The sequence below is a fragment of the Crinia signifera genome, chromosome 12, assembly GCF_055691185.1.
Source record: "Crinia signifera chromosome 12, ASM5569118v1, whole genome shotgun sequence".
Lineage (NCBI taxonomy): Eukaryota > Metazoa > Chordata > Amphibia > Anura > Myobatrachidae > Crinia > Crinia signifera.
The window spans coordinates 70130426-70146163 of record NC_139228.1 but is presented as its reverse complement, the minus strand read 5'-3'; the positions used below and the strand labels follow the sequence as shown (position 1 = coordinate 70146163).

General features: G+C 38.6%; 1 protein-coding gene and 1 long non-coding RNA gene across 3 annotated transcripts in view; both read left to right on the top strand.

The window, feature by feature from the left end:
• The window catches only part of GSC (goosecoid homeobox), a 6089-nt gene extending 4647 nt beyond the window's left edge, over window positions 1-1442 (top strand). Inside the window, exon 3 of the mRNA XM_083167856.1 lies at window positions 380-1442. Within this exon, the coding sequence (XP_083023982.1) occupies window positions 380-532 (153 nt within the window). The 3' untranslated portion in view covers window positions 533-1442. The remainder of the gene's footprint in view (window positions 1-379) is intronic.
• LOC146050705 (uncharacterized) overlaps window positions 1-15738 on the top strand; it is an 89215-nt gene that overhangs the window by 51185 nt on the left and 22292 nt on the right. The window contains exons 4-5 of one of the 2 annotated variants that reach the window (XR_014466348.1): window positions 4860-4943; window positions 11978-12062. This is a non-coding gene — a long non-coding RNA (uncharacterized LOC146050705). The remainder of the gene's footprint in view (window positions 1-4859; window positions 4944-11977; window positions 12063-15738) is intronic. The other variant, XR_014466349.1, reaches the window with a different exon arrangement.

Genomic DNA, 15738 nt, shown 5'->3' with positions numbered 1-15738 from the left:
CCCACTGGTGCTGGTGTCCACTCTGACCATCTCATGTACGTTCCCATGTACCGTTGTTATTAACCCTTTGTGCTTATCCATCTCTTCCTGATTATCTCTCATTATCTGTGCCGACACTGTGTCATTATCTCTTATTACATAATTAACCTTTTAACCCCTAAATACCCTACCAAATCTCGGCTTAGACCATCCTCTGTAGATGTTCTAGAACACCACCAGCCCTGGCAGGGTAACCCTGTACTGATTAACCCTTCCATTAGTCCTCAAAGCTTAACCAATGCACAACCAGAGACCTGCTTAGATTATTCCTAACATGAGAGCCTTCCTCATCATCATCCTCACCGTCATTACAGCTGACTAACAATGCCTCTTTCTGTAGGTATGGTTCAAGAACCGCAGAGCCAAGTGGAGAAGGCAGAAGAGGTCTTCCTCAGAGGAGTCAGAGAACGGACAGAAGTGGACCAAAGGCTCCAAGTCTGCCGCAGACAAGACAGAGGAGCAGGGCAGACGGGAGCTGGACTCTGACAGCTGACCCATTGGATATAGTGGTGGACCAGGGACTTGCACACAGGAGGCTGCCCAGTTGCACAGTGGTGGGACCTGTACATAGAGGGTTACTTAACCTGTAAATAAATGTGTGTTGCCGACATGTTGCACAGATATACACTGTACTGAATGTGCTATTTATACCTTAAGTTAAAGGAATGACGACAATAAAGCAGATGGTGACATCACCATCCTCTCTGTAACCTCTGGCGTCAGTCATTTGTGCAAGGACAGGAGAGTGGTTGGGAAGGTAAGTGCCCCCAGCCTCCCGGACAGGGACTGGGTCATGTGACTATTACAACGTGTAGAACTACAAGTCTCATCAGCCAGGAGACATCGTGGTACTTGTAGTCCATCAGCAGCTATAGAGGCATGGACTGCTTATGGTTGTTCTATTACATTGTACGTATATTATACCTTCAGTATGGGACTGCGGCACTCACTGTCACTGCTGATACACTGCACTCACTGTCGATACACTGCACTCACTGTCACTGCAGAGGCTGCACTCACTAATGCTGCACTCACTGTCACTGCTGATACACTGCACTCACTGTCACTGGAGAGGCTGCACTCACGAATGCTGCACTCACTGTCACTGCTGATACACTGCACTCACTGTCACTGCAGAGGCTGCACTCACTAATGCTGCACTCACTGTCGCTGCTGGTATACTGCACTCACTGTCGCTGCGGAGACGGCACTCACTAATGCTGCACTCACTGTCGCTGCTGGTATACTGCACTCACTGTCACTGCAGAGGCTGCACTCGCTCATGCTGCAGTCACTGTCACTGCTGTGGCTGCACTGACTGTCGCTTCTCTCACTGTCGCAGCTGATATACTGCACTCATTGTTACTGCTGATATACTGCACTCACTGTCACTGCTGTGCTGTTGCTACACTCACTGTCACTGCTGAGGCTGCACTCACTGTCACGGCTGATGTACGGCACTCGCCCGTACTGCTGAGGCTACACTCACTGTCACTACTGATGCTGCACAGTGTATAGGACGCATTGCAGTACTGCAGAAGGGGGAACTAGTTATAACCCCTATTAAGGTTTAAAAAGTAAAGATCTCCAATCTCTCTCATAGCAATAAAATAACCGTGCTAGTAAATTAGGTGACGGTTACAGGAATACATTGTTGCAGCGTCGCTGTATGATCATACTGTGCACTGGGGGCAACCGGCGCTGTAGACTGCTGCTCCTGTACAGTGCTGCAGATCCGTATCTTATCCCGGAGACGCAGAGGGAGGCTACACAATATATAATAAGCAATATACTGTACCTACAGAAGGGAGAGGGTGCAGCTGTACACCATGTAATGCCTCCAGGTACAGGTATGTGGTGGATTGACTTAACATATATATATATATATATATATATATATATATATATATATATATATATATATATATATATATATATATATATATATATTAGACTGAGCAGTATAATCCCCCCTACAGATAGTTTGCGATAACTTTGGTGTCCTAAAGTAGTCCTATACCTTGTGTATCAGATAATATATATTATTATTCTAGGATAGAGATGGTTCATCTATAAATCCACAAGTGTCTGTATATAAATGTGTCCTTCTGACTGGTAGTGCATGCTGACTATTGTAGTTCCACATCGGAGAAGTCAGGTTTTCTGAATCTGGTCACAAGGCCGACACAATATTTATTGTCTTTCTCAGAACGTTGCCCCCCCCCCCCCCCCCAACAAAATGTATCAAGACACTTCCGCTTCTTTATTTATTATTTGTATTATTTATAATCATTCTCCCTTATAGCCCAGTGGAAGTCTATTTCCGGTGAGAGAATCAGGAACTGTTGTCAGGAGCACACATAAAACTAGCACAAAGCAATATAAATCAGACAGATAATCTGACCTTGAGTGCATACACATTATACTATGACATATAAGCCATTTATCAGCTAAGCATCCACAGACTCCTCTTATATCACACTGTATCAGGCATGAAATGTGCAGGTCATATCCCTGCAGAAATGTAGCAAAGTAATGTAATGCAGAACAGAACATAATAGCAACAATAATGTCAGATACAATGTTAGGGTTGTATTAAATAAAAGTACTAATAGATATTTGTAGAAACATTTTCAACATTAAAATAAAACAGCAACAACTAATAATCTTTGACCTCATTTGCAGTGTAGCTATAATAACTAAGACACACACACACACACACACACACACACACACACACACACACACACACACACACACACACACACACACACACACATATTCATAGTGTTTTTATTTTGATTTAGAAAAACAAAATGTAGCAATGAAAAATATTAATTCTTAGTTTTAATGTCTCAATTCTGATATATATATATATATATATTTGTACATATATATTCATATATAATACTCCTTCATCGCAGATTTGCGAACTTAATTTGCGCACACGAAATCTAGGGAATGTTTGCTTGTGTGCCTTTCAAATATAATCCTATTTATCCTCTCCTTTTTTATTATTATTATTATTATTATTATTATTATTATTTTATTTATAAGGCGCCACAAGTGTTTCGCTCCTTGAAAATCTGTTAAGCAATTTAATAATTATTTTCCCCCAAAAAAATTTTTACTTTTGAAAGTTCCAATTTCCTATATGGTGTTGTTTTTTTTCTTCACAATAATATTTTATTTTGTAGACATTTCAAGAAATGTTAAGAAAATATGGTATAAAAATTCTGAACAGAAGTAGTTTCAGAAATATAATTTGGGCCCAGAATGCTTGTTCCAGTTTGGTGTATTTGATGTGTTTAAGAAATATTAAGAGAAATCACAGATTTGACAAAAAGACATTTAGCAATCAAAATTACAGTACCAATATTACATAATATAATAAAGCACAATTGTCATAATGTAACTTCTTGAGAACTGTAACATATTGTTAGCACAAATTAAACGTTAAATTAAAATTATATTTACCCACAATTAATTGTTATGTAACTGTGCATACAGACATGCACTAACCCTCTGTCGTTTGTAGCAGAAAATTTTTACAAAACCGTAAGGTTTTCCCTGAATTGACAGATTTTTGTTGGCTTTTCAGGACCTACAGTACGGTAAATTAGCAGAATATGGTAACAATTTATTAAAAAAACAATATTTATCTTTAAAGCTAACTTGGAGTTTGAATTTATTATAAAAACACTTTACTTCGATCTGATATTTATTATAAATCGAAATATATTTCAGATCATCTCAGATTAATCAGAGGCAAATTTTCTGCATTATTTCTTCATATCTGTTACCGGTGATCTCTTTTTTCTATGTGGGACATTTTTAAATAGACAATAAATTATATTTATCTAGCAATTATATTTCCAACGATACTGTGAAAAGGTTAAAAGGCTGGGTAATAGATGCGTTTTATCCAGAATATTTTCAAATGTTCTCAAAATGTGTTCTTCAAACCCTGTCTCTTGGTTGCTCTACAATTACATTTTATTCTTATGTAATTATCACATAAATTACCGGAGTCATGTTTTTTTTCTCCATATTTTGAACATCATAAATAAGATTATTTTCATGAATGAGGATATTTTTATTATGAAATATGACAAATTCTTAATAATATGTATAATAATATGAACTTGGATTCGAAAATGCAAACAAACAGCACCAAATTCATCAAAGTGACAGCTCTCGGAGGGTGTTTGTTTTAGTAAATATGGTTCAGTTCTGTTGGTTTAGCCTGACATAGAACATACACCTCTTTGTGTCTCGTTTTGACCCCATGAATGTGTTTATGTTCTTAGGACAGTTACTTTGGAAGGTAAGTTACTCATTTTTTTTTCTTTTTCTAAATATCCTTCAGTGTTCAAAAACCCTACAGCTACAAGATCATTGTAGGTCTATGGGTTAAAACAGGCAATCTGGTTTACGTGGAACGATAAAGGCCAGCGCTCTTCCAGGAAAAGCAATAGCAATTCTCCATACGCTGTCGTGGCATGCTGAAACTTGTAGTTCCCCAGGAGCTTAAGGTTGTCGTTTCAGAGAAGATATACTCTTATGTATGTGTCCAGCGGTACACATAACATTATACGATTCAATCATGTCGTAAAATAACATACAACTCATAAATGTGTTGGAAGACTGCCCAAGGGAAGGATATACAAAGGGTGTATTGGCCTGTTCGCCACTCTTAATAGGTAGTTTACTAATAGAGCTTCACACCCCTATTACTTCACCTCACTGGCAGGATCCTTCCGTTCTGTATTTAATTTTCTGTCCTTCTTCACTTCTATTTTCTTTGTTTCGTCCCAAAGGCAAACATCTGCGTTGGACCTTCCACCACCTTTCCGAGCAATCTCCTCCATTGTGACGTAGAGTCAGAAACCCCAGATCTCACAGTAAGCTGAGTTTTTTTTTCCATCTTGTAGATTGGATTTTAACTGCTTAATTGCCACCAGGGTCTTAGAAGGTTTGGGCTGAATGGGAATTCTGAAAGTGACTTTTCTGCATGGAAAATATTTGGGTTGGCTACGAAAAGGTAGAGCAAAATCTTCTTTTCACATGCTTCTCAAATTGGACTCAATTAACATTACTGTTACAATGTATTTCCAGGGCTGATAGTATTTTTTTTTTTCCCCCAGTTGTGTAAAGTTACAGAATCACAGGAATTGCATATACGGGATTTGCTCAGGAATAGCTAAAATATGTCCGATTGATATACTGTAGTAATGTTTATAGGTTTCCCTAAAATAGTAGGGTGTTATAGCTTAATAGTGGGGGCTATGAAAGAGATTAAAACAGAGGACACCAGTGATTAGGGCAAGATAAATTGTATTCATTGTTTTTTCTTCACGGTTGACAGATGACGCACAACATAACTTGGTGTACAAAGCTGCAGCTAAGTGCGCAGATTCAGACACTTGTGCTGCCCATGGGTGATTGGCTATCGCAAGCTTTTTTGGGGGTCCCGCGCACTGGATTCAAACTTATTCTTAGGGACCTACCAGAAACAGGGTCACCTAGATGCTGGTTGGTGGACAAGAATTTCTTGGCCAATAAATCTACCAAGAACCTCAATATTGCTCTACGATAGATAGCAGAGTTCATTATAAATACTGTAATCTGCAGTAAAACTACAAGTCCCTGCATGATAGTACCTCTTACTCTGTGTATAATTAGGGTTGTGCAGTCCAAGACGACCCCCCCCCCCCATATAAATATTCAGACTCCATCACACACAGACACACAAATATTGCCGATCACAGTAGTAGTCTGTGTACACTACCAAAAAATAAAAATAAAAAAGATTAAAGCAGTTTTGCTGTGTACAGTAGTTTAATTTGTACCCGTGGGATGCACATTTTGAGCAATCAAGTCTCCTGGGACCTAACGCGCCAATAGAGGCTATTTGGCGCTGATTGAGGACTCATGTGAAAAATATTTCTAGTACTGTATCAGAAGAACTGAATTTAATTTTTTGGGAAAATGGTTTTGTTCCGTTATATTTTTGGCATTTAAAGCACCTTGGGCTATTTATCTATTGTACTAAGCTAGATGTCAAATGTTTTGTGTTTATTCACTAGAGAGGTAAAAGATCTCATGGAGAGGTTTAAAAATCACAATCTTCAGTTGAAAAAATTTAGCTCTTTATCATTGTTCACTTTGTGATTTCAATTGGTTTCAAAAAGTTCTGAAGAAAATGAATTTTTTTTTTCACATTCTGACAAATTAGTTCTTTTCAGATACGGATACAGTTATTTCTGAGATTAGCTGTTAAACAACTTCATATTTAAATGCAAATTTAATTAAAAGTTTATCTGCATTTTAGACATCAAAAATCCCTGATTGTTTGAATTCTGGGTACTCGGCTAAATTAAATGTTTTTGAATTCATTAAGGAATTGTTCATACCGAATTATTTCAATAGTACATATTCTAAATTTATGAAAGTTTTCTTTTACATATATTTAGCCATACCTGATCTAAAAAAATGCAGCTTCACCCCTTTGCGTGCCAAGTGAATTTGTCAAAATAGGTGTGAAAATTGGCAAGCAAACATTTTTATTCATCATAATGACCTGTAATGTTCACCTTATATAAATTATTTTTTTTACATTATATTTTTTATTTGAAGTTATATAACAAATGTGAGCGACGCTGGAATATTTAGCAGATATTTTGAACATCTCTTACAGAGATGTTGGCACTCGAAGGGTTAATAATTTATTCTATTAAATTGATTTTAATTGCCTAACCACATTTTATTTTACACTACTATTATACCAATTTGACCAAATCGAATAAGAGTTTAGCTGTAAAGTTGGAAACAGTGATACTCTATTAAAGTATACGAAAACATTAATCTTTCTATGACTTATTACATATTTTTAATACATTAGGGGAAATTTACAAAAATTAGAGTTCTATTTCCGATTGGATGTTGCTATGGGCAACCAATGAGATACTATCTATTATCTTCTAGAAGGTGCTAAATAAATAAGTATATTATGATTGGTTTCCCATAGAAACATCCCATTTGAACTAGAACTCCCATCTTATGTAATTCCCCCATTGTGTCCTGCTCTTAAGGACCTTCCGAAAAGTTTAGATATTTAGCCTAGAAATTATTATTCAATTTACGTTTAACTTAATTCAGATAACAATCTTGAGTACTGTGTACCACTATATAGTATATAAACTTTATTAATACAAATACTAAACAACACCTATAAAATGTTAATTTTTCTGGTATTGCAAAATAAATTACTTTTAGCAATAATTTCTGTAAAAGAAAATTATTTTACGGAAATAGAACAAAACATGCTTTCACTTATAGTGCCCAGGGCATAGCGATATAATATAGTGTACACAGCAGGTATTTGTCTAAAGTCATTATATAATAAAACTTTAAGTGTTCTGACTCATTAATGTTTCCTTATAAATATCAGTTTCTGTAGTGATAAACAGAATTCCGATTGTGCGAGGAATGGGACGTTGGAATTTTTTTTGAATTCCACGTACCATTACCATTTATAATTAGCAATAATATTATTGGATGCTTATTTAATTGGAGAGTTTATATCTAAATGTTCGTTTATCAGTTGTGGTCAGTATTGGGTGCCTAATGCAAGATGGGCAAGGCATCTGGGGGTGCTGATCTGGGTGATGGATATGTTTAGGAGACAGGCAGAAAATACAACGCAATTAATTTCTTGAATGATGTCATGCTATACCAAGGTGCTTTATTAATGAAGGATAAAATGCTAAATGGATTCCATCCCTTGGTGGTTGTTGAATATTACTTATTAAGCGTTCAAAGTACTGTATAGTCTTCTATTGGATTGATGTCCACAGTTTGGAAGAGTAGAGGTTCTAGTTTGATGGCTATGGTCTAATGTAGGGTTGCACCATGATTTTGCTGATCTCCTGAAGCAGGAGTGAATGTGGGGATCACACGTGCACCCCAAATCTTGCGGCATCTATAGTTACCATCAGTTATATATTTAGTACCTTGTTCTAGTTCTGACCACTGCAGTCTACATATGTACTCTATTGAGCAGTACGGACGGTGTAATGGTTAGCATTACTGCCTCACAGCACTGAGGTCATGGGTTCTTTTCCCAGCATGGTCGTAACTGTGCGGAGTTTGTATATTCTCCCCGTGCTTGCGTGGGTTTCCTCCGGGCACTCCGGTTTCCTCTCACATTCCAAAAATATACTGATAGGTTCATTGGCTCCCAACAAAATGAACCCTGAAATTAATGTGTGTGCGTGTACATGTGGTAGGGAATATAGATTGTAAGCGCCACTGGGGCAGGGACTGATGTGAATGTTCAAATACTCTCTGTAAAGCACTGCGGAATATGTGTGCGCTATATAAATAACTGGTAAAAATACTACTAATAATAATATTGTCTTTGTCTATGACTATATTGTCCCTTAAAATAATTTTTCTTAAACAAAATTGTTAATCATTATTTTTATATAGTCACAATCATAAAGCTCTAATTGGTTTGTGGCCTAAAATCTGCCAATTGGGGTCAATGAGATAACAGTCATCATCCTTTGGACCCATTTAGGAACAAAATAAAAGTAATAACTCTGTAATCCGTGATTATTGCAAATAAATAAATAATTAATAACTATACTAATCGTAAAAATTAAAAATTCAAATTTGTCAGTAGAAACGTGTCGTCTCGTTGACTTTTTCGTTTTGTGAATTTTAGTGTTGCGGGGAGATAGGTATTAATAGTTAGAATTACACAGCACTGAGGTCATGGGTTTGATTCCCACCATGGCCTAAACTGTGTCGAGTTTGTATATTCTCCCCGTACTTGTGTGGGTTTCCTCCGGGTTTCCTAGCACAATCCAAAAATATACTGGTAGGTTAATTGGCTGCCAACAAAATGAACCCTAGTGTAAAAGTGTGTATGTGGTTGGAAATATCCATTGGGGCAGGGACTGATGCGAATGGCCAAAATATTTCTTGTATAGCGCTGCGCAATATGTGTGCGCTATATAATATATGGCAATAAATGAATAATAAATACAGCCAGATGTGACCGCCTTATGTTTATCCTATGCATTTTTTGGTTCTTTAATTAAATGAGTCCTTCTCATCCTAAACACCCTATAAACCAATACTTTCTTATCTTGACAATTATACATTTTCACGGTGTCGTTCTGTACTTAAAATCCTCTTAATGTATAATATTTCTCTCCCATTTTCTCTTTGAACAACTTTATTTTGAGCACCTAAAACCATAATTTACGACGGTGTAGTGGTCCGGTATCTTATTGGATGTCTGTGCCGGTCTCCTGGTGGTATTCCAGACACCAGTGTCGATATTGTGACTGCCGGCATCCCGTCCGCCGGGACGCTGAGCGCATCCCATCTGGAACATATCTTGCGCTTGACCGACAGAGAAAAACGGGTGATATTCGCTCTGTCTATCATCTCTTTGTGGACTGCGTTACGTGCTTGTTTATTGTTAACATGTAATTAAATTCTGAATCGGCGATTTAACTGCTACACGGCTTTATGTGCTGCTCTGCATGGAAACCACAGAGACTTTAAGAGGTGGCTAACTGCATTTGGAGACATTAAACCCTGCTTTGGGCCAATTTACATGCACGCAAGCTTGTCGCTATTATCTGTCGTGCTTAACCCTTTGATTGCCAAGTGAATTTGTCAAAACAGGTGTGAAAATTGCCAAGCAAACATTTGCATTCATCATAATGACCTGTAATGTTTACCTTATATAGGAAATACAATCTTTTTTACTCAACATTTTTTATTTGAATTTATATAAAAAATGTGAGGGACGCTGGCGTTTTTTTGCCGATGTTGGCATTCAAAGTTAATCACTTCCCATATAGTAAGTAAACATAACTTAAAAGTAGCACTAATGATGCGGCAAAAAAATTTTTTTGGGGGTATTTTATGCCTCTTCCATCAGCGGCTATCCTTGGATTAATGATACTCCCTTAATGATATTCACAGAAACACATAAGTATAAAACTTCAGAAAAATTCCTATAAGTTTGAAGGAGCAAAGTTAGAGTTGGGTGGAAGGTGTCACAGCTCACAGAAGGTGTAGTGGTTAGCATCACTGCCTCACAGCGCTGAGGTCATGGGTTCTATCCCCACCATGTGTTATATATACGGGGCAGTACGGATGGTGTAATGGTTAGCATTACTGCCTCACAGCGCTGAGGTCATGGGTTCTATCCCCACCATGTGTTATATATACGGGGCAGTACGGACGGTGTAATGGTTAGCATTACTGCCTCACAGCGCTGAGGTCATGGGTTCTATCCCCACCATGTGTTATATATACGGGGCAGTACGGATGGTGTAGTGGTTAGCATCACTGCCTCACAGCGCTGAGGTCATGGGTTCGATTCCCACCATGTGTTATATATACAGGGCAGTACGGATGGTGTAATGGTTAGCATTACTGCCTCACAGCACTGAGGTCATGGGTTCGATTCCCACCATGGCCCTAACTGTGCAGAGTTTGTATATTCTTCCCGTGCTTGCATGAGTGTACTACGGATACTCTGGTTTCCACCCACAATCCAAAATATATACTGGTAGGTTAATTGGCTTCAAGTTCTAACAAACATTAACCCTAGAATGTCTGTGTGTGTGTGTGTACGTGTGGCAGGGAATATAGATTTTAAGCTCCACTGGGGCAGGGACTGATGCGAATGTTCAAATATTCTCTGTACAGCGCTGCGGAATATGTGTGTGCTATGTAAGAAACTGTTTATAAATAAACTCTAAATTTCAGGTTTAGGCTAGAGCTGACCAGTATTTATGTTACAACAACAAGCCATGAAGCCAGTATTTTTGTTGCATGCAAAATACTTAAATAAAAATGCATTTGAACACCCCTTAACTGTAACTGAGGCCATGGGTGATATTTAATAGGATGAGGGATTCAGAAAGTGAAAGATTTGGTAAGAAATCTCCAGTTTTTTTAAAGCGGCAATCATTTACACTGCAAAATCAAACTGGTTTTGCTGTGTAAATGATTGCCGCTTTAAAAAAACTGGAGATTTCTTACCAAATCTCTCACTTTCTGAATCTCTCATCCAATTAAATCTCACCCCATATGTCTACAAGTCACTGATTACCGGTTTACTCATAGTAGCTGTAAAAATATGGGCCACACTCAACTATGACACCGTGAATCTGATTAATATAAAGGTGTTTAAATATAAATATATGTGTTCCTCCAATAAACAGTCAGATTTCACTTACAACCCACTGTGTCACACCTCTATATACCTCTGGAACTTATACGCACCTACATATATACCGCTTTCACACTGTTAAAACATTTCAAAAAACGGTATTTTTAAACGGTATTTAAAACGGGTCTGAGCCTTCACATTGCAGTAGATTACCGTTTAAATACAGTTTAAGTACCATTCACATCAGTCAACCCGTTTAATCCCCTGAACACATTTCAAGGCAGAATGCAGGGGACAGCCTATCACAGGTCTGGAATCTGTTGTTTTTACTAAATACCGTTTCACAGCCATTCTCACTGCATAAAAAACGGCTCGGAAACGTGTAGGACTCTGCTTTTTAAACGTTTTGAAATACCGGTTATCTTTAACCGGTAAATCAACTCTGGCGCTTTCCCACTGCAGCCTTAAACGTTTTGAAATGGGGAAAAAATGGCAATATACCGTTTAACAAGTGCGGTATATTTGCGCTATAAACCAGCCTCATTCCTGAGAACTGGGATTCAGCCGTTATGTGCAAATTCATATTAAAAATATGTGTAACATATAAACTATAAAACCAGTCATGCTGGAAATCCCTGCAAAGTATTTTTGTTAAAAATAAATAATAATCGTGATGTCAAATTGCTTTGTGAATGATAGATTATTTACATTTTTGAAATGATTATTTCCTAGCTTTGCCTTTAACCCTTTAAGCGCCAACATCTCCGCGAAAGACGTTCAAGATATCCGCTGAAAATTCCAGCGTCGCTCACATTTGGTATGTAAATTCAAATAAACAAATGTGTAAAAGAAAAAGATTTATATTTCCTATATAAGGTAAACATTACTGGGCATTATGATGAATACAAATGTTTGCTGGGCAATTTTCACCTCTGTTTTGACAAATTCACCTAAAACTCAAAGGGTTAAATAATGTGACAATCAATTGTAAATTATTTTAATGTCATCCTTGCCAAAACTCCAACCTCACCCCTGGGTCTCCTTTTGGCCACGGTGAGGCTCTAAGCCGGTGGTCTCCAAAGGATCTTGAATCACGGGACCATATAGTATCAGTATTTTTTCCTAGCACCCCATAGGATAAGTTATTTTTATTGATATACAGTGTATGGAATAGTAATATTAAATTAATTTTACATTAAGTAAATTGTGTTTACCTTTCATCCTTAGGTTCAGATGTGGTGGTGCACAGTTGTTCTTCTGATTGTCCACATGTGTTACGATTGGCAGCCACTAGCATTGGTTTTCTTCTGTCACTTTGACCATAAATAACTTCGGGTTTAGTATCCCTTATCCGAAATGCTCGGGACTACGAGCATTTTGGATTTTGGATTTTTTTGGATTTTGGATTTTTTTTATTCATAGTTACCTGGTCCCCTGGTGGTGCCCCGATGGTTCCACGACATCCACGGTGTCCCCCAGTGTCCACGGCGGCCTTCAGGATCCTCTTCAGTTTCATCTCCGGTCCCAGGGGTGCATTGCGCATGTGCACATTCATACAATGCACCCCTGGGACCGGACATGCCACTGAAGAGGATCCCGAAGACCGCCATGGGCGCCGGGGGACAAGGTAAGTATGAAAAAAAGGGGCTGGGGGGAAAAAATAAAAAAATATTCTGAAAAATCATGGTTTTTCAGAATATATCGGTTTTTGGAATACACGGATAAGGGAGAACCGACCTGTAGTAATGAGTAATTCAACCATAACAACAGTTATTTAAGAAAAATTAACTAAGATGGGAGTTCTATTTCAGGTGGGATGTTGCTATGGGAAACCAATTAGATACTATCTATTATCTTCCAGAATTTGCTAAATAAATAAGTAGATTCTGATTGGTTGCCCATAGCAACATTCCATGTGAATAGAACTCCCATCTTAGTAAATTTCCCCCAATTGTCTCCGAAGTTTTAAATCAAGATGTTTGATGAGTCATTTTAGATTACCAGAGAAGTTTTGAACTTTAGAAAATACTTTTAGTGGCAAATCCAGGAGATCAGGTAAAGTGTGGACAATTTCACAATGGCGCTGTTTATTTTTGTGGTTGTGAAGCCTTTTCTTATGATGCTTTGGTGTCCATCATACCTCTGTACAATGGAATCGGATATATATCTGTTTTAAAGGATTTATTTGGATAATTCTGGCTAGTAATTCTAAAATCATCGGGAGAGATTCTGTGCATCTTTTGCACAGAAAAGTTCACTGATGTATTTCTGATTGTGAATACATTCCCATCTTAATGTCAGTTCAGTGCATATGACAATTTACAATGAACTCGGAGCCTGTTTCATGGTTGCTGTGCGAGGGGACCAAATACATTTAACATAGTAACATAGTAATTAAGGCTGAAAAAAGACGTTAGTCCTTCAAGTTCAACCTATCTGACTTGTAACTACTGACTTGAGTCATGTCTATAGGATTCCCTTAGCGGCCAGTTTAGATTTAAATTCATTAACAGCAGTTGCTGTAACCACCCCACCGGCAATGAGTTCCAGAATGTTACTGCTCTAATGGTGAAGAATCCTCTTCTTAATTCAACATGGAATTTCTTTTCCTTGAGCCTCTGTACATACCCGTGTGTCCTAGTAAAGGCCTGTTAATGAACAAATCATCTCCCAATTCTGTGCAGAATAAATACTAGATGCTTTTGCATGTAGCCCACAGTTGCTAGACAGCTTTACGGTTACACTGTAATTTAGATTTAAGTTTGAAAACCCCTCCCCCCACCACCTAAATATTACTGTCTCTGCACATGTTACATCTGCCCCATCTGCAGAGCAGTATTTTATTTGCCCAGTTGATTGCTATTTTTGCTTCACTTACAAACAAGAAGCATGCCCTATGTCCCATCCCCCGCCATTCTATATAAGTAAAATTGCCACATATATACCATAGGGACAATCAGATGAAAGCTGATCAATCCAATTGTTAATGGTAATATAATAAAGTCAAATAAAATTCTTAGGTGTCTGTGGCACTAGGACCCCGTCTTTAAATCCACACATTTAAAACCCACCACCCACAATTGCCACCCACATCCCAGCTGCTTCATGCATTTACATTGTATGTGTCTATAAGTATTTTATTTATTTTATTTATTAACAGTTTCTTATATAGCACATATATATTCCGCAGCGCTGTACAGAGTATAGTTGCCCATGCACATCAGTTGCTGCCCCAGTGGAGGTTACAATATATATTCCATACACACAGACATTCTAGGGTTAATTTTGTTGGAAGTCAATTGACCTACCTGTATATTTTTGGATTGTGGGAGGAAACCGGAGTGCCCGGAGGAAACCCACGCAAGCACGGGGGGATATACAAACTCTGCACAGTTAGGGCCATAGTGGGAATAGAACCCATGACCTCAGCGCTGTGAGGCAGTAATGTAACCATTACACAACGTCCATACTGCCCCGTATATATAACACATGGTGGGGATAGAACCCATGACCTCAGCGCTGTGAGGCAGTAATGTAACCATTACACCGTCCGTACTGCCCCGTATATATAACACATGGTGGGGATAGAACCCATGACCTCAGTGCTGTGAGACAGTAATGCTTACCATTACACCATCTGTGCTGCCCCATATATATAACACATGGTGGGGATAGAACCCATGACCTCAGTGCTGTGAGGCAGTAATGCTCACCATTACACAGTCCGTACTGCCCCATATATATATAACACATGGTGGGGATAGAACCCATGACCTCAGTGCTGTGAGGCAGTAATGCTGACCATTACACCATCCGTACTGCCCCGTATATATAACACATGGTGGGGATAGAACCCATGACCTCAGTGCTGTGAGGCAGTAATGCTAACCATTACACCGTCCGTACTGCCCCATATATATAACACATGGTGGGAATAGAACCTATGACCTCAGTGCTGTGAGGCAGTAATGCTAACCATTACACCATCCGTACTGCCCCGTATATATAACACATGGTGGGACTAGAACCCGTGACCTCAGTGCTGTGAGGCAGTAATGTAACCATTACACCGTCCGTACTGCCCGTATATATAACACATGGGATTCTGACCGCTGAGATTCCGACCGCCGGGATTCCATACCAAATCCGTCTGCAGAGTATCCACAGGGGTACTAGCACCCCAGGTTAAGAACCACTTCTTTAGGCAAACTGAAACCTGGGTCCTAATATTAAACCCTACAAAGCTGTGAACTAGAATAGATATAGACACCCTTCAACTGTACCGAATTTGCCGGTACAGTACCGGTTTTTAACAGTCTGTACCAGCAAATTATAATTGTACCGAATGTACTGCTTTTCCCTGCGGCGGTCAGTTATTACTCATTGTGCTCATAATCAAAATCCTCCTGGCTCCGCTCCGTCTGAGCTGTCTGGTGGTGCTGCTCTGGCTCTCCCCTGTTCCCAAGAGTGCATTGCAGGCCTGGTCCCGTGCG